We start from the raw sequence: 18,519 nt of genomic DNA on the forward strand, positions 1-18,519 counted from the left end.
GGTTTCAGATACATTTTAAAGAAGAATGGTGGATGTCATAGACTAATAGGTAGGGAGTAGAGACGGCCGTGGGTGCATAATAGCTTCAGCTAAAAGCCTAAAACTCAAAAAGTCTGTGAGGCCTTCTATTGATACTTGGTAGTCATAATCGGTCACAGCTGAACATGAAGCTGTCCATCAGACACAGCAACTGATAAATTGATCAGACTACTACTCCCCCACAGAATATAAACTAAATCGTTTGTTATGATATAGCTTTAAATCGATCCACTGGTCTGATATAGTTTCATAATCACCAATATTCACATCCACTGTAAATTGCATTTGACATGAAGCTCCTGACGCAAAAAGTGCCCAGATAAGAATAGTACACGACTAAAACCTCATTTGGCAATGCACGACTATACATTTAAACAGCTAGGCGCAAATACAAATGAAGTTGTAAAATGGATAGCCCAAATGTTAATTTTACTTCTGATAAAAAAAAAGTTTAGTTACTTAAGTTACATTTAAACCAGTTGCTATAGGCAGTACCGCAGTTGCTCCACCCCCTCCACTTTAGATTCTGCAATTCTGGCTAGTTGTCAGTGTCACTAGTTCTTTGCCTTGAGAGAGTTGACAGACACCGAATCTAACGTAGGCTTTGTGGAAAAAAAATATATATATTTATTTATCGATTTCTCAACATCCTATGTATGTAGCTTCGTAGTTCAAGTATCTCTACTTAAGGAGTTCTGCGTAGAATGTGATTGTGAGGCTGCAACAAACACCGCTCCAATTCCAGACCCACCTTTCGAATTCTCGATGACCACATTGTCTGAGAAGTCACTCCCAAGCATCTCCCAGATGCCACTGTGCAAATAATTTCTAAAAAGCCGGTAGTGTTGATACAGCCCACCTTCCACTGTGACTAGGCTTTTCTGTGTTGTGTCAACTCTTCCAAGCTTTTTCAAGATACCCAATATGCCAGCCCCTGCGAGACGAGCCCCACGCTCCACAACAATGTCACAAACATCAGCAACAATTTCTCGCATCATTGGTGTGGAATCATTGATCTGTGAAAATATCAATAGCAGGGTAAGTCGAAACTTAAATGTTTCCTACTTTCCTAGTCATGTGTGATTAATGATATCATACGATTGTATCCTTAAACTTGTCACAAACTGATTTTGCTCGATCAAAATACTATGGACTGTGGAGTGTATGTTCGAGGCTGTACGATAAGTTAGAAGTTCCCACAAAATGGAAGAAAATTAAACGAAGTCAGATAAATCAACAAAAAACTATCTGAAACACCGACTTTAGTTGTAACTGAAGCATACCATGAAGACATCCTTTAATTTCTCACCAACAACTTCACGTTCCTCTGATGTGTCTTGATGCATGGAGGCCATATCTGGAGACCTATGGAATTGACACTTTATGTAATTAAATAACATATATAAGTTTATATGCAATCAATTTCCACCTTTGAAACCTTTTAATATGTTCTATTGGATTTGTTTAGTTCTGTCATTTTCCGTGAAGATTTTACTTCCACATACTATTAATTTGCAAGTGCAATAGAAGGCTTATCACTCTAAATTTTCCAGCTTTCCAAGTATGTTTTCTTTGAATGTATGGCCAATTGGCTATATATGTCAGACGATAATACATTGGTTGAAACAATTTTCTGTTCTAACAATTGAATCCTACCAACTTATCCATAGCATAAAGTATATACTTTGCATATATACAACAGTCATAAATGTAGAGTAGGAACATTAACCTATGTGTACCTTAACACGTATGGAGTTCTAAGTTTAGAGGGGATGATATCGCCAAATAGAGCTGTTTCTTTGGCCATTTTCAGTAAGACCCTTCTCACAATCTCTCCCAGGTATATTCCTGAGACGAGCTTTTCAAAGATCTGATACGAAATGACTTGAAAAGTTCAGAAAGTTATCATTGATAACTGATTGTTAAGATTCACAAGAAACAAGATTCGTACCTGTTCGCCAGGGTTAGAACTTTCAGCATCTAACTGAACGTCAAATTCTGTTAAAGGAAAATTAGACGAACTAAAGTTTCCCCATCCCGTGTCAATAATCTGCAAGATGAAGAACATATAACAGTTGTTGCAATAAGTGATCATGTGCAAGTTAAGAGTTAAGACTATATGATCACTAACCATCTCTTCTGAAATTGATGGTGCAGATTTGCTCTGTACATAAGCAGCATTAGTTCCCATGGAAAGAGTAACAGCTGACACAGCATTATTGTTGTGGCATCTGTCCCCTATCAAATTTCCAACTGTTTCATCAACCTGTACAAGTAAGAGAGGATTGAGCACCAAGAATATATGCTCCTCCAACGAGCTAGGATTAGAATGTGAACATTATTTTATTCTACAGTATTGAGACACCAACTTAATTTCAGTTTCTCTGTAAGTTGTGTTCGGTTACTATCATGGTATACAAGTTTTATACCCCTGTTTATACTTTGCTGACCACTACATCTAACGGAATATATCACATTTAGAACCAGTCCTAGTGCTACAAGTGCCCGATATCAGAGACAACCTTTCACATCTCTTCATGGAACAAAACTATGCTATAGATCTAAAGATTTACCATTGAGGAAACATGCATGTCAACACCATGTCTCTCAAAGGCCTTGTTGATTTTGTCTACTATGCCTTTTCCTACCTGATTGCATAAGAAAGATAGATAGATTAGAGCTCGATAAATGATGCTTCAGACATAATCCTAATTTGGAGATTATAGAAACTAAATCAGGCACATAAGTAGACGAACCCTAACTCACTGTATCATCATGTGAAAGATTCTTCCAATTAATGCTAGTGCCAGATGATACTGCATCTTGTTCCAAAGGCAAGGAATAGGTAAATCCGAGCTTATTTTGTCGTTTGGCCTCAATGTTGAAACTTTCTTTCTCTGTCGATACAAACTTAGCCAACTCCATCGCAACGTTGTCCAAAATTTCCTGAACAGAATCATTCATTTTATATTTGAATTGAAGCATGTTTTTATGAAACAGACTGAATTTGTAACTAGTAAGGATAGGCGAAAGAGACTTTTAATTCACATAGGAAAGGTAGCAACACCTCAGAGGAAGAGGCTACAGACACATTGGATGGTATGGACAGAGTTTTTGATTCCTGTTTAACTATAGCAGCACTTTCCCCGCTTAGATGAGCTCGCGATATCTGATATTCTGTTGCACACAGATTCAATCCATAATATATTCCTTCCTCACAACTGCGAGATAATAATTGATTCTGTTACACTTTTATTTCATTAGACTAATGTAAACTGTGAGTGTGTAACAGGCTCTTCAAGATATCAAGTACTAAAAATTCAAGATAATTGGTTCTAACTGACTCTAATTCTTTACTAGTTTACTTCAAAAATGTTAGGAATAACAACGTAACGTTTGTCCTGTTACTTGAGTTCCACTTCCAATATGCGGCAAATTCATAAAATCTTATACTAACTGAAATAGATAAAGATTTGTGGCCATAGACACGATTAGTGCTTCTACCTTTCATTTGACCAAGTTGTCTACAAAAGTGGTGGACATTGCATAGTTCAAAATTTTCTATATAAATAATACTAATAATTTTTTTTCCTATTTTAATAGTTATAATCTTGAACTACTCTTTAGCCTAAATCATTTTCTTTGCAAAATGCATATGGTGTGGAAGGTCAGTGAAGATAAGTATGTCCATGGTGGGATCAAACTAAACGAGAGAGAGAGAGAGAGAGAGAGAGAGCTGACTTAGTAGGGAGGGATTGAACGTTGGAGACGAGCATGCGGAGTTTAGTTCCACCTGGGGAATCAGAAGACAGACCGGCTTGCATATCAACGACCAAATCATCAGCCACCTTCCATAGCTTTGAAACAGGGGTGGAACACTGGGCTGCAAACTTGCGGAGAAAAGTCTGAGTGCGCTTCCAGCGTCTGCTTGTACTCCTCTGCCAGTGCTGCAGTATCAACAATACTGCTGAAGCCACTGTCACCATTGCCACGGAAATGGTCACGTCTCTTCTCCTTTCCATCACCATTCCCTATCTCTTTCCCACACATACAACATACAAGATGGACGAAGACCATGTTATATGTAAATCCAAATAACACCAGATAGACTTGACTTGGCTGTTCCTTGATAGTAGGAGGAAACAGTGAGAAACAAGAGGAGAAAGATGCACGCTATGGAAGTAGAGCGGGTATTTCTCCTTGTCATTTCAGCCATGAGCCATCTTCCATTGTTTCCACACGTGCCATTGATCATGTGACCCATGGTTCGATCCATAGAACTTAGCAAGGTTCGATATCATCCAGTTTGACCTGAATTTATTAGACACTACTAGCTAATCTTTCAACTGTATGCTCAAGACTAAAATATTAAAATATAGAGTGTAGAAAAATAAACACAGGCAGACATAGAATACTGATTTTTTCCTTAAAGATAAGATAAGATAGGTTAATAATAAAAAATTGGGAACAAGAAAACGGAGTCCACAAAGATTGCCCCATCAGTTTTGGTGCTAAAGGAGTGATCTACGTTACTAAAGAATTATTTAGCACATTCTCATTGCCATGGTATAATGATGTTGAGGTTTAGGTGAAAAGTCAAACTCTTCCATGGTGGATGCCATCTCTGGGATAATGTATAGCACAAGAAAATCTCTGAGCGTACAACAAATAGATATTTTTTCTGTTTTCATTTTTGATTCGTTATTTATGATCTTCTTTGATGTTTCTAGTACTAATTGAATTCTATATTATGTAAGGGCGGGGAAAAGGCTTCTTAGGGGAAACAAAGAACATGACAAGGTTCACATTTCATTTCAAGTCCAATTAGTACATGCTGGGATTCCATCAGTCAATTGAGATTAGCAGTGCCTCATCAGTAGTTTTATGTCTAGCTAATCAATATATGAAATACATACTGGGTTGCTCCACTCACTACCAATTGGTTTTGAGTTAAAAGCTCCTCCAAAATCCACAAAATTGCAATCACTAATTCAAATGTAGTTTGATAGTCTATACTCTCCAACGTGAAGCTTCCAAGGCTGATTTCTGCTATGTTTTCATTCCTGTATTTGGATTACAAGAACTTTTTGGCTTCACCCTGTTCTCTAGTATATGTACAAGGGAATAGTAAACGGAAAAAAAATGAAACAAAATTTTTCTTACAGATTTATAATATGAACTTCTAAAAGAATATGGAATAAAAATTTGAAAATGATCATACAGGAGGCCGAGTCGTGGAAGACTGTCCAACGCCATCTGTTTTGATGCTAACAGAGGCGTCGCCTCCTTTCTTTGACCTGGAGGAGGAACTATTCCTCCAGAAGAATGGGGGTGCAATTGAGAACCCCCACCGGTCTGATTTACCAGCCCGGTCGAACGGTCCTAACTGATGATTATTCCTCCCTCTACTACTTCTTATGCTCCCATTTCGAGTGGCACTCCACCCAGAAACTGATCCTTGTCTAGGAAAAGTGACGCAGCTCGTTGTCCGGGTCAGCTTTCCATTCAATATCTGCTTTCTCACGTCGTCAGGTAACTTCAAAGTATACCTCTCGTAGTTGCCTCCAGGTTGTACTAGTGAGTGACCTGTCGAGTGAGATCGCGGAAACCTTCCTGCAATTCCTGCAATTCCTTTTCTAGTCGATTTTGACCGAACTGGGCGGTTCTGAATCGGAAATGAATTCAAGACAGTTGGGTTTATAACGTCGGGCTTCGAATCGCTGTTCTGCTCACCGTCGACCACTTGAATTAAAACTTGAGTCTGTGATTCGCTGACTTCTGGGGTCGCCTGGTTTTCCTCCGCCAATAATCCAGGCACCTGCGTTGCTTCAGATGGACTATGGACCTCTAGGTTAGCTCTACAGACGGGGCAGGTAGTGTGAGAAGTCAACCAGGCGTCGATACACTCTGGATGGAAGACGTGATTGCACTGAGGGAGCAATCTAAGAGTCTCATCTTCTTCAAATTCATTTAAGCACACAGCACATTCTAGCACTTCTTTCCCAATCTTCAGCCCTTTCACAACTGAGTATAGAAATGTTGGAAAAGTTTCAATGAGTGTAGGATCAAGGCCACGAGGCGCTGGCCTGGTTCTGGTTCTGGTTAAGCGGACACTTCCCATACCGTCCATGTGAATATCACGCGCACACCGGCGGATGTAGAAGGAGAAGAAAGCGATGATAACACAGGCAACAGAAAGAACCACTATGGTGACTGTCATGGATGGCTTGAAGCTCTGGGTAGGTGTTGGTAAGGATGAATGACTCCCTTGGGCAGTTGCGTAAGGGAGCACTTGCAAGAGGAGGAGGAAGAAGAACAAGGACATGGTGAGTGTTCTACTGCGATGATGCTTGTTGTTCATCGCCTTCTTCTTCACCTAATCTGAAATGAATATAGAGTTGGTTTGTTAAAGGCAAATGGCTTTGTTTTGTTTCTACTTTTTAAGAGTGGGTCTTTAAACTTTAAAAGTCTTCAAATTGGTATTGAGGGGCTGCCTATTATGACCTTTCCTGCTTTTGGGTAGGAATTTTCTGCGTCTGGCGCTCTAAGGATAATAAGAAAGAATGTTAATCAGATATGTCCAAATTTTTTGTTAGAACTTAGAGATATTAAATTCTATTCCCACATCTTGCCCAAACTATAATAATGGCTTAGTTGCTGAATTAGGTGCCACAACAAAACAAACCAAAACCAAAAATCACCTACACCCGAAGCCATAGCATTGACATCCAACGTCTCTGGTAATTTTTAGTACAAGTATCTAAATCATTATTTGGCAGTAAGCTGAACTGAGCATAAAATTTACTGAATTTGCAGTGGCAACTGGGTATTACAAAGTTACAACAACAGAAAAGAGTAAACAAGGATGCTGATAAAAAATATATAACTGGTCGTTCTCTTCTAGATATAATTTATTTTTATTGACTGTTGACTATTGGGCCTTGACTGAAGGCAGCTAGAATTTGAGTTTGGACAAAAGAAGAGTCTGATTCTCGTGGGAAAGCAAAGACACACGCCACGTTTCACTTTCATCATTATGTTTTATTCATATATTCAGGATAAATCCGGTAATATACCACATCTGGCTTTAGCTTTCGGTTTCTTGACCGTGGACGGCATAAATGGATTAACAGAATTAGAAACTTTAAAGTTCAAAAAAAAAAAAAAAAAAAAAGTTGAGCAAATCCAGTTTGCTATAGCCTATAGGCTAATTGTTTTTTTTTTTTTTTTTCGGTTTAAAAAAAAAAAAAAAAAAAAATCAATCAATCAAAGTTGAGTAAACCAGTTTGCTATAGCCTATAGGCTCATCCGGTTTTTTTTTTTTTTTTTTTTTCAACATCAAAGTTGAGCAAATCCAGTTTGCTATTCACTGTTTAGGAGTAATCAGTTCTCACATCTAAAATAGACTTGTTTGGACTTTGGACTAGTACATTTGATGGAAAGCAGCTTTATCACATCAAAGTTCACCTAAATATTGGAATGTTTGTCAATGATAACCATAAGAACGTTACAATTCAATGATTCATACGCCAAAAGAATTACTCCATTGGCATTTTGACTTGGACATCACAGAACCATTTCATTACCACCATATGCTTCGAGTGGTTAAAGGGTGTAATCAAACATGCAAATTTTGATAAGAATCCCAGAACATGACAAAGGCACTTAAAGTCTTAAACTATACCATTCTTTTTTCTTTCTTTCTTTTTTCCTTATAACATCCCCTTCCCTGACTAATCACCTTCTTCACTTTAATTACCTCCATGACTCCATTGAAGGACTGCGATGGAAGCCCTTGTCCACATGTCCACGGTGTTGCGGATAATGGATATGATTGTCTTCATATACGTGTGTCATAACGCTGGGCCAGCATCAGAAGCAGCAGCATGGATGCACATGTGTTATGTATAGAGGGATTCTATCATCTTCTTTCATGCTGTTGGTTTCTTCAAACAATGTTCACCCGTAAGGCCTTAACTTTACTACTATAGCCAGGGAAAGAAGGATGAATTCAAACCTCCAACTCCCTCTTTACGCAAATAAAAGTAAATAGTAAATAAATAAATGTGAGGAACTAAATCTCACCTGCTGCAGGTTGTTAGTTGAGAAGGGAAAAAAGGATCACAACGACCTCGTTCAGTCCTTCCTTTCATCTCTCTCTGTGTCACCTACCTTACACCCCACAAAAGCCGCAATGCTCTCATTCACTCCTATCGACACTCATTCTTCCCTCCACTTGCTCTCAACAGGCCCTCCTCCACCATCCTCTGATAATGGGAATAAACAAACTTCCCTCTTTGTCGGGGATAAAATAAGTTCTTTGGAAGATGATTGAGAAAGGGGGTAAAGGCAAAGGTACTATCTGGTGACTCACTCTCCTTAAAGCTAAAAGTCTGCAAGGAGGTGGGTATCAGAACAACTCCTATGATAACCTGACCAGATCTCAAGCTCCTTGGCCAGGAATCCAGGATACCTTTCACGAGACAGTTGAAAGAGCAACTGTTCTAGCTGGCCTAACACCTACTCAGAAACTCCGTGTGGTTGAGTCTGTGTAGACACCTGAAAGCCATATTGTCGGGTTTTGGGGAGATGGGCTAAATGACTCATTGTGTTAGACACTGCTGATGTTTGGATGTCAGTCGACTTGGGTTTCTGTAAGCATAGATCTTGCCAACAGTATCCTACTGGAGAAAAATCTTAATGCGATACTTTCTGACGATGGAAGTCTATAAAAAAGGAGGGAGAATGCACATAATCAATCAAATGAACGGGAAGAGCAAATGGAGGCAGTAGCACTAAACATATCAAATCTTTTTATTAATCACTAACTTCAAAGAACATCCGGGAACCCTCACACAGAACACTGCATCATTTTCTATTTACAAAATATATACACATAAGCTTGCCCAGTTGGTAAGGCTAAGTTAACAATTAATAAAATGGGCAGAACCGAACGAACACATACTTTTGAGGCTTTCAATAAAAAACAGAAGCCGAGTCACCACGTTTTTCTGGTTAACAAGTCAGCTTATCAGCGTCAGGTTGTCTAAGCTCCACCAGTGTAGGTTCAGTCATCTTTCGTTGCACTGGAGGTTAAGAGTTGTAAATGTCTGCGGGTGGTGTCAGCTGTTAACATAGCAGAATCAAAATGCTGTACAGAGGTTGTTTGCTTTCACAGTCGAGGAACAATCTTGTTGTATTGGGCTAGATGGCGTACATAGTCTGCTCCGTTTTGGTTCAGATATCCTTACACGTGAAATTGCTACAGCAAGTACATCTGCCAAACGACAATCATCTTGTTCTTCCACTTCAGGTTGAAAACTGCAGGCTGCCAGTTGTCTGGATAGATCTCCTACATGGTTATTCCCTTTTGACTTGATCAATGATCTCTTCAAAGCCTGCTCCGTGTAAAATGAAATCCATGGATGTCCTGAATTTTTTTTTGAAAAATAAAATAAATAAATATACCGTATAAAATAAAACAAAGTAAAGCAAACCTTGTTTTTTTTTTTTTTTTTTGGGGGGGGGGGAGAGACAAAATAAAACATGTGAATAGAAAGTCAGAAAAGAAAATAGGGAAACTATTCATACTTAGTACTTCGTCTGCAGTTACCCTCGAGGAGACATCCCTTGTCAGCATTCTCCCAATCAAATCCCGGGCAAGTTCAGACACAGATTCCCACATCCCACCATTAAAGCTTAAATCCACCTTCTTAATTGCCTCAAAAACTGCTTCTAATGAATCTCCTTGAAATGGTAGGGACCCAACTAAGAGGGCATGAAGTAGAACACCAGCACTCCACACATCCACCTTCTCGGAATAATTTCCCACCAAAACCTCGGGGGCGACATAGGCTGGGCTACCAGCCACACCAGACAAGCTCTGACCTATACAGAAAAAATAGACAGGTCCGCATGTATATGAGGAAATAACATTCTAAAATAGTTAAATGAGCAATACAAATAAATAACCCTATGTTATGACGATGAAAAACCATAACTCCATCTACATTTCTAGATAACATGTGAAAGCAAGATGTTTTGCTAAATTTTACTTTTTATTGTTCATAAATAAACAAGAGGAAACAATGTTGAAAAATATGCAAAATTGTAACACATGAGAACATATACCAGGATATTCAACAAACAGGTGCTTGAAACTATAAAATCACATGCGTTAGACATGTTGATATAACCATAAAGAGACAATGTTTCCGACCAGTAACATCCACAACGAACTGAATGTTGGCTGATGAAGTTTCAAACCACAAAAACTTTTGTTTTGTTTTGTTTATTTGACACATGGAATATGACATCAATGCCTACCAATGAAAAGAAAGAGATGCCATACCAAAGTCAGCTGTTTGTTCAAGCAGACTCTAAGAAAACAATAATGTGGAAATTGTAGAAAACGGTAATCAAGTAATAATAGTGGGAATCAATTGCTTACCATCTGTAATCCTAGTGGCAAGTCCAAAATCTGCAAGCTTCATCTTGCCTGAGGAGGTGAGCAGGATGTTCTCAGGCTTGATGTCTCTGTGTACGACACCCATTTCATGACAATACTTAATAACAAGCATAACCTCTTTAATCATACAAGCAGCTCGGCGCTCCGAAAACTGAGCCTCCTTGACCATCTGATCAACCAAACGGCCACCAGAGCATAGCTCCATGACAAGATAAAAACAGTCAGAGTCCTCGTAGACAGCCTTGAGAGTGACTACACCAGGATGGCCAGAAAGGTGCTGCATAATCTCAACCTCACGATGAACGGTCTCCTCCCCTTTGCACAAAGATTTGCAGGCAAACTCCACAGCAGTGGACTTATTGGTGCAGGAGCGAACAGAACCAAATCTTCCTTTGCCAATTTCGTCCCCTAGAATGTAGTCCTGTTCAATCTTCTTCTTCCTTCCCATCTTTGTAGCAACGTCAATGCAGCCAATCTTTCTCTTGATACCGCGTCCAGGGAGATGGGACAAGGAACTCCCACAAGGAGGGGCCGTAACAATGCCAGTGGGTCTAGCCCTCCTTTTATCATTAGAACCACCAGAGGATAATGCATCCTCGGAAAGAACAACTTGGTGTTCTTTGCATTTTTTCCTCCTGCGCCTGGTACAAGCGTCTTCTAACGACAAATGTGATGATCCAACGAACAATGGGGCTTTTCGGGCAGGGGGTTGATCATCGAAATCGAAATCGAGGGTGGGGGCATCACTTCCTTTTCTCTTCTTTCTCAATAACAACTCCATCACCGGAAGTACTAGTACTAATTAGTTGTTGTTTTGGGGATTATATAAAAAAAAATCAAATTTTTTTGAGGGAAAGTGGTGAAAAGGGCCCCACTCCCCCAATTGGGGATCTAAAGAAACCTAGATTGGTTGGCCTAATAAAAATCAATGAAAATGAAAATTATTTTCATCGTCATCATCATCGGAGGCATCTGAACAATAATAACAGATCACGACCATCTCCGAGGACCATCAATCAATCAACCAATCAATCAATCAATCATTCAGGAAAGGGGAACTCGAATCTGAAACCCTCAAAGCAGTAAACAAAAACACAGGAAAAGTTAAAAAGATAAAAACTTTACCATTTCTTCTTCGTTGTTGCTCCTTGGCCTTCGTTTCTGAATTGAATGAATGAATATTAGAAGAGTGAATAGGTCACACCAATTTTTTATTTGTATTTATTTATATATGGGACCCAAATTCGAGTCCAAAAGTCCCACTCTTTGCTTCTTTAGTGCGTTTTTCCTACGCAAACTAATGGAATATTCTACCACGAATCTCCGAATTTCTCTCACGGATTCAATTACAAATTTCTCACACACATGACAAATAGTATATCTTGTCAATTACTTCCACACTTCATAATTTGTATACGCCAGATTGGTTAAATAATTGTGTAGAAAAACACCTTTTGCTAAAATTCAACATTAACTACTCTTTATTCTTCAATATTTTTAGCATGGCTAGTCAGTCACCCTGTCAAAGCCAACTTGACTACATCAACTGCTTTCTAAAAACTTGGACAAATTCTCCTGTCACTATTTATCAAACCAGGTCATGGAGTGATTTTTTTTGGCTCCCAGTCATATTTTCTCCAAGCCCAATCAATGTCTATATTATTTTGAAATTCAACTAAATCTAAAATATTTGTTGAAAAAATGAGAAAATTATCTTTCAAATGTGGTCATTTGTCATCTTCTATGTTGACTCATAAATAAAGTGATTCCTCATAAATTTCTTTTTTATTGGGGCTCAAATAATAATTATTGAATTTTTTGATTAAATAAAATAACTAAAGAAGGAATTGTTGACCAATATTCTAAGGGTAAAATCGAAAGTGCTAATCTAAATAAATATGTTGCTAGCTGGATCTCCAATATGGTTGACAGGTGTTGTTTCTTGATTGGACTCATAGTTACAAAAATCTGAAGTCTCTGAATTGACAGATTACCGAATTTAAAAACGAATAAACAATAAAAACAGTAAAAGTCTATGAATTCTCGATGTTTACATTTTTTTCTGATTTTTTTGATGATAGATAGTTTTCTATTAATATTTTAATTTCTAATTTAAACTGTAATTATTTGGAGGATATCGTAAGATATAACAAGATTTTACATATATATTTGTAAAATTTGAATTTGATATATGCTCGAAGTAACCCTAACATGATGCACAATCACACACTACATACTATTTTATGTTTTTATTATTTATGGCTTTCCCGATTTTTTATGATTTTTTTAACGAATTTGTACGAATTAACGATTTCTTCTTTGCTGAATTGATATCGAATTCCAAATTTGTGACTATGATTGGACTTGGAGCTAGAGGGGGGCAGAGTACGCCATAGCTCACCCTGGATTCCACCAAAACCAAATACTACTAGTCTCTAGGTGAAACTTTGACCAATAACCAACTATGCATTGTCTCTTTTATCCGTAGAATTAAACTAGTTAACTTATCCAACTAGTAGTTGCGATTCTACACTTTCAATATTGGAAATCTCTATTATTATGTAAATTAACGTAAATTGATTATTGGATAAATTAACAATTGTTTGTTTACGTAAAAAATAATTATTTTAAATTCATTAAAAAAAAAAACATGTCATAGAAAAAAGCTTAAAAGAAACAAGCAAATCGCCTGAACAAACAAACTATTTAAATTGTGTCGCAAAACTTGTAACCCTTATGGAACAAATTCTTGGCTCTTCGGATGTTTGGATATTAGAGGGAATATCACTTGGAGCATACCAATTTTTTAATCCCTATCGGAAAATAGACAAAAAAACAATTATTACAAAGTATGTTATTTTTAAAAAAAAAAAAACTTATATAAATTGATAAAATTTGAAACCCCAAACTTAAACGAAATAGTCTTAGAACTACATCATATTAAATTACTTATATTTTGGAGTCCAAACCACTTGGCACATAACTTAGTCCAAATTACCTTAAAAATAGAAACTTTTAATTTTTTGGACAAAAATAAAAAATAACCTCAATTTTTTTTCAAAGTTCAAATCCTAAACGACATATTATGTCGTTTTGAACTAAGTCCAAACGGTGATTCGTTGATTAAATTAAACGGTATGGCCATATCGTTGGAGATTTTTCTAAGTCCAAAATAATTATTTTTTTATAAATCCCAAAACATTAAAAATAAACATGTCATAAAAAGTTTTGAAAAAATTCAAAGTTATGTTTTTTGGCTCTTAACCTATTTGGTGTGGCCGAGTCGTTTTGGAAACAAACAAATCAAGCCGATGTTTGGAACAAACAAACTTTTAAATTTGGGGTTTTTTCAATTTTTTTGGAATTAATGACATAGTTGAATAATTGTTTTTTTTTGATTTTTTGAAACCAACGATATTAACAGATTCCGGCTTTTTTTTGAGCCCAACACAAATTGGATCCGGCGTAATAAATACTTTTTTATTTGTATTTTATTTTATATATGGGACCCAAATTCGAGTCAAGTCCCGGCCCACTCTACGCTTCTAGTGCGTTTTTCTTACGCAAACAAATTACCGTGCCAATGAAATATTCTAGCAAACTCCGAAATCCGAATTTCTATCTCACACGGATTCAATTACAAATTTCTCACACACACCGACACAACTGTTGCAGGATGACAGTATCCCTATAAATGAATGAACGTGGATTCCTAATTTTAATCTCAATCCCTGTCAATTACTTTCACACTTGATAACTTGTATACTCCAGATTGGTTAAATAATTGTGAGCCTACGTATGAGTGTAGAAAAACACACATGGTATACCTTTTAGTAAGTAGCTAATCTGGTTATAAGTAGCTATTACTACCCCACTTTCTTTACTACAATAGGGAGGAAATACATACTTGAGTTCTTTGGTGTTCACAATAAACGATGGACCGGTACAAGATAATTAAAGAAGCTGGTGATGGGACTTTCGGGAGTGTTTGGCGCGCTAGAAATAAGCAAACTGGTGAAATTGTTGCCATCAAGAAAATGAAGAGAAAATACTATTCTTGGGAGGAATGTATAAACCTTAGGGAAGTGAAGTCATTGCGAAAGATGAACCATCCCAATATTATCAAACTCAAGGAAGTAGTTAGAGAAAACGATATCCTGTACTTCATTTTCGAATACATGGAATGCAACCTATACCAACTTATAAAAGATAGGGGAAAGATATTCTCAGAAGCTGAAGTGAGAAATTGGTGCTTCCAAGTATTTCAAGCTCTGGCATACATGCATCAACGGGGATATTTCCATCGTGATCTTAAGCCTGAAAACTTGTTGGTCACAAAAGAATTAATCAAAGTTGCTGACTTTGGTCTTGCTCGAGAAACATGCTCTCAGCCTCCGTTCACAGAATATGTATCAACTCGATGGTACCGAGCACCAGAAGTTCTGCTTCAGTCCTCCACATACAATTCTGCAGTTGATATGTGGGCGATGGGTGCTATCATGGCTGAACTGTTCACTCTTCGTCCTCTTTTCCCTGGTTCAAGTGAGGCGGATGAAATTTACAAGATATGCAGTGTTATAGGTAGTCCTAACCAGAACTCATGGGCGGATGGCCTTCAGCTTGCCAGTATGATAAAATATCAGTTTCCACAGTTTACAAGTGTGCATCTTTCAGCTTTGGTACCTTCAGCAAGCAAAGATGCAGTTAATCTGATTTCGTCTCTTTGTTCTTGGGATCCGACCAAGAGGCCAACAGCTGCGGAAGCCCTTCAGCATCCTTTTTTTCAGACCTGCTTCTACATTCCCCCATCGCTTCGCTCCAAAGTTACGGTCCCTAGAACACCTCCAACAGTTGGTACGAGGGCCACCTTAGAACAGAAGAGTGCCAGAAGATGCCATGGAACGCTACCCAATAGCAAGCCTCCCAGCTGCATCTCTTCAGCAAAGACGAATGCACTCAACATGGATCAACAGGGACCAAATAATGATGATAAACTCTTGAAGAGCAGTGCTAAGATTCCAAGATATCGACCTCCTGCAAGGAACAGCCCAAATTCTCTGTATGCGAACAAAGGTGCAAATGGGCTCGTATCCGATACGGCTGAAAAGTTTGCCCAAGTAAACCTGAACTCAGGTATATCTCCACGGCTTATGAAGGCCCATGGTTGACTGGCAATGATTTGGTTGTGGGATGAAGATAAAGACAAAGACAGACAAGTAGACAAGACTGAAGAACATAACAGAATGCCAGCTAAGCTTTAGTTAGTTAGGTTTGTTAGAATTAGTTAGAGTTAGTTATAAAGACACAATGTAATCATTTACGATCATGAAATGAAATCACATTTTTGAGCTAAGCTCTCATTATATTCTTCATGGTATCAGAGGCAAAAAGCTTCGTGGTGAAGGAACGAAACTTATCAAACATTGCTAAAAGCAATAACAGGTTCTTCCAATTTTATCAACTCTATCATTTTCTTGTTCAATTACTGTTGGGGATTACACCAATACCAATCGGTTCCCCACTACACGATAACTCTTGTATGAACACAATTCAACTCCTGGACAAAATCTAAATATCAACTACAACCTATACTAAACATGCCCAACTCGCTAAACAACTATTAACAACGATAATAATGTAAAAGCGGTAAAAGCAAACCACAACACAAAGATTTACCGTGGTTCGCCAATGATGCCTACTTCCACAAGAGCCGGTTCTTAATAACGCGTGGGAAGGAAGATTACAATCTCTCCTTTTCATTCTACCTTACTAGATCACTCTTATCTCTTTACTGAGGGTTGTATCTCGTCAAAAGGTTATCTCTTTGTTTTAGTGCGGATTCCAATCCTTCCGACTTGTTTGGTTACATTGGTTAGGTTTTCCAAAACCTTGATTTTGGTTTTATCTCCAAAACCAAATTCGCGGATACCGTAGCAAGCCCACGAAAAATAGACTGGCCTAGCCACTCTCGCCGAAGTCGCTACTGAAGCTGGAAGCTGGCGCCACTTTGAGCCTTGGTCGCCTCTATGTTCTTGGAACTCGAAAGTCGAAGTCTGGCAGCCTATTTTATTTTGTTTTCTCTCCGGGCGGTTTCTCTCCTCATGTGAGGGATAACTCCAAATCTCCCCTCCCGGACGGTGAGGGGATACCTCCATGCAATTGCCAAATCAATAGGAGGAGTGTCTTCGCCATTCCGCAATAGCCAACAAACATCAAACTTACCTTTCTGGTAAGACTTTGGTCAATATCCGAGGCCGTTCTTGTCGGTGTGGATCTTCTCGATACACAAATGCTTGTCTTCGAGTACTTCTCTAATCCAATGATAACGCACGTGTATGTGCTTGGATCTAGAATGAAAACTTCGGATTCTTGCTCGCTGGATGGCGCCTGACCGACCACATATAGACTACAAAACCGTTTTACGCTTTAGCCCTAGTTCGTCGAAGAACCTCTTCATCCATAGCAACTCTTTGCAACACTTTCGATTGGCTGCAATATACTTTCAGAAGTGTGGAGAGGGCAACACACTTTTGCAACTTAGATTGCCAAGAAACCGCTCCCCGCAAAAGTAACCGGATAACCTGGAGGTGGACTTCATCGAAGTCAACATCACCGCCATGTCCGTCGATTGTAGCCTTCAAGTAAGGGCTTACTTCCACCAAAGCACAAACATGATTTGGAAGTGCCCTTGAGATATCTCAATATCCACTTAACACCTTCCCAATGTTCTTTACCCGGATTTGACGAAATTTTACCACCCCAACGGGCGAAAAGCAATATCCGGTCTAGTACACACCATGGCATACATCAAATCGCCCATCGCGGATGCATAAGGAATCTTTTCCATCCGACTCGCTCATGCTCACCCTTAGGACACATCTCTTTGGTCATGCGGGCCACCAAAGCGGACAACCGATCGGCTTCGCTTTTGATCCATGTTGAATCTCTTCAACACGCTTTCAATGTAGCTTTCTTGAGAAAGCCACAACTTTCCACTCTTTTACTCACACGAAAGATCCGCGATCCCAAGTATCCGCTTTGCTTGACCCAAATCCTTCATCTCAAAGGACTTACTCAAGTCTTTCTTCAGCTTGGATATCTTGTTGATGTTTGGGCCAACTATCAACATATCATCCACATACAAAGAATAGCACAATGAAATCTCCATCCGAAATCTCAACAAACGCGAAATGATCTAAGCGGACTTCTTGTATCCTTGCTTCACCATAAAGGAGTCAAACTTTATGTACCACTGCTTGCCCGCAACCCATACAAGCTCTTTATCGGCTTTGCATACTAGGTGCTCCTTTTGCCTTTGACCTCAAACCCTCGGGCCGGGTCCATGTAGACATCTTCTTCAAGGTCTCCATGAAGAAAAGTCATCTTAACATCTAGTTGCTCAACCTCTAGGTTCATACTTGCGGCCATACCCAATACCACCCTGGATAGAAGTCATCTTCACTACAGAGAGAAAAAAATCTCATCAAAGTCAATCCCTTTCCTTTTGGACCGAATCCTTCACAACAAGGCGAGCTTTGTGCCTTGGGTGAGGATTGTTCTCCTCATGCTTGACTTTGTATATCCACTTATTCTTGAGAACTTTTCTCCCCGTGGGTTTCTCAACTAACTCATAAGTGTGATTAACATGCAAAGAATCCATCTCGTCATGCATGACCTTTCAACCACTTTTCTTTGTCCGTACATTCAAGTGCCTCTTGATAGTACATAGGTTCTCCACCATCCGATAGTAAAGACGTCATTATGTGGTGGATACCGTTGAAGCTAGTCTCTCTCTGTCGGACCTCCTTGCCCCATCTGGCCGGTGCCTCGGGGAGGATGCACTTCGCTTTGCTCGGTGGTGGTTCATGCATCTCATCTGCGCATCTTCTATACTAATAGGTTCTATCCCATCATGAGCAATAGGATTCTCATCATGAGCTTCAAACTCATGGTTCTCGTGCATTCTCAATGCCTTCTCGCGACGTTCCACAATAGGAACTTCGGGTTCTCAA

The 18,519-nt window shown here is 38.8% G+C and overlaps 4 protein-coding genes across 10 annotated transcripts; 1 reads left to right on the forward strand and 3 right to left on the reverse strand.

Moving 5' to 3' along the window:
* Positions 1-386: 386 nt before the first annotated feature.
* On the reverse strand, positions 387-4,352 carry LOC147472805 (putative hexokinase-like 2 protein). 7 transcript variants are annotated; one of them, XM_086588261.1, is made up of 9 exons: positions 3,781-4,352; positions 3,107-3,260; positions 2,806-2,985; positions 2,613-2,687; positions 2,171-2,305; positions 1,991-2,089; positions 1,779-1,909; positions 1,323-1,404; positions 387-1,055 (listed from the first exon to the last, which is right to left on the reverse strand). In XM_086588261.1, exons 1-9 carry the CDS (start codon positions 4,065-4,067, stop codon positions 711-713), a joined length of 1,488 nt encoding a protein of 495 aa, XP_086444387.1. In that variant the 5' UTR covers positions 4,068-4,352; the 3' UTR covers positions 387-710. The 7 variants fall into 7 exon arrangements, with proteins under 7 accessions (XP_086444387.1, XP_086444386.1, XP_086444390.1 ...); XM_086588260.1 differs by having other exon boundaries at positions 3,077-3,260; XM_086588264.1 differs by having other exon boundaries at positions 3,107-3,216; positions 3,781-4,282.
* Positions 4,353-4,832: 480 nt separating this feature from the next.
* Positions 4,833-6,606, reverse strand: LOC147472806 (E3 ubiquitin-protein ligase ATL6-like). Its single transcript, XM_086588267.1, has one exon. It carries the CDS (start codon positions 6,398-6,400, stop codon positions 5,255-5,257), a length of 1,146 nt encoding a protein of 381 aa, XP_086444393.1. The 5' UTR covers positions 6,401-6,606; the 3' UTR covers positions 4,833-5,254.
* A 2,223-nt stretch (positions 6,607-8,829) lies between these two features.
* LOC147472807 (serine/threonine-protein kinase PEPKR2-like) lies at positions 8,830-12,088 on the reverse strand. The gene is made up of 3 exons (XM_086588265.1): positions 10,490-12,088; positions 9,631-9,927; positions 8,830-9,469 (listed from the first exon to the last, which is right to left on the reverse strand). Exons 1-3 carry the CDS (start codon positions 11,286-11,288, stop codon positions 9,183-9,185), a joined length of 1,383 nt encoding a protein of 460 aa, XP_086444391.1. The 5' UTR covers positions 11,289-12,088; the 3' UTR covers positions 8,830-9,182.
* A 2,282-nt stretch (positions 12,089-14,370) lies between these two features.
* Positions 14,371-15,870, forward strand: LOC147472808 (cyclin-dependent kinase F-4-like). Its single transcript, XM_086588266.1, has one exon. It carries the CDS (start codon positions 14,443-14,445, stop codon positions 15,673-15,675), a length of 1,233 nt encoding a protein of 410 aa, XP_086444392.1. The 5' UTR covers positions 14,371-14,442; the 3' UTR covers positions 15,676-15,870.
* The last annotated feature ends 2,649 nt before the right edge of the window (positions 15,871-18,519 follow it).

Source organism: Coptis chinensis, unplaced genomic scaffold, assembly GCF_015680905.1.
Source record: "Coptis chinensis isolate HL-2020 unplaced genomic scaffold, ASM1568090v1 utg73_pilon_pilon, whole genome shotgun sequence".
In the NCBI taxonomy this organism is placed as follows: Eukaryota; Viridiplantae; Streptophyta; class Magnoliopsida; order Ranunculales; family Ranunculaceae; genus Coptis; species Coptis chinensis.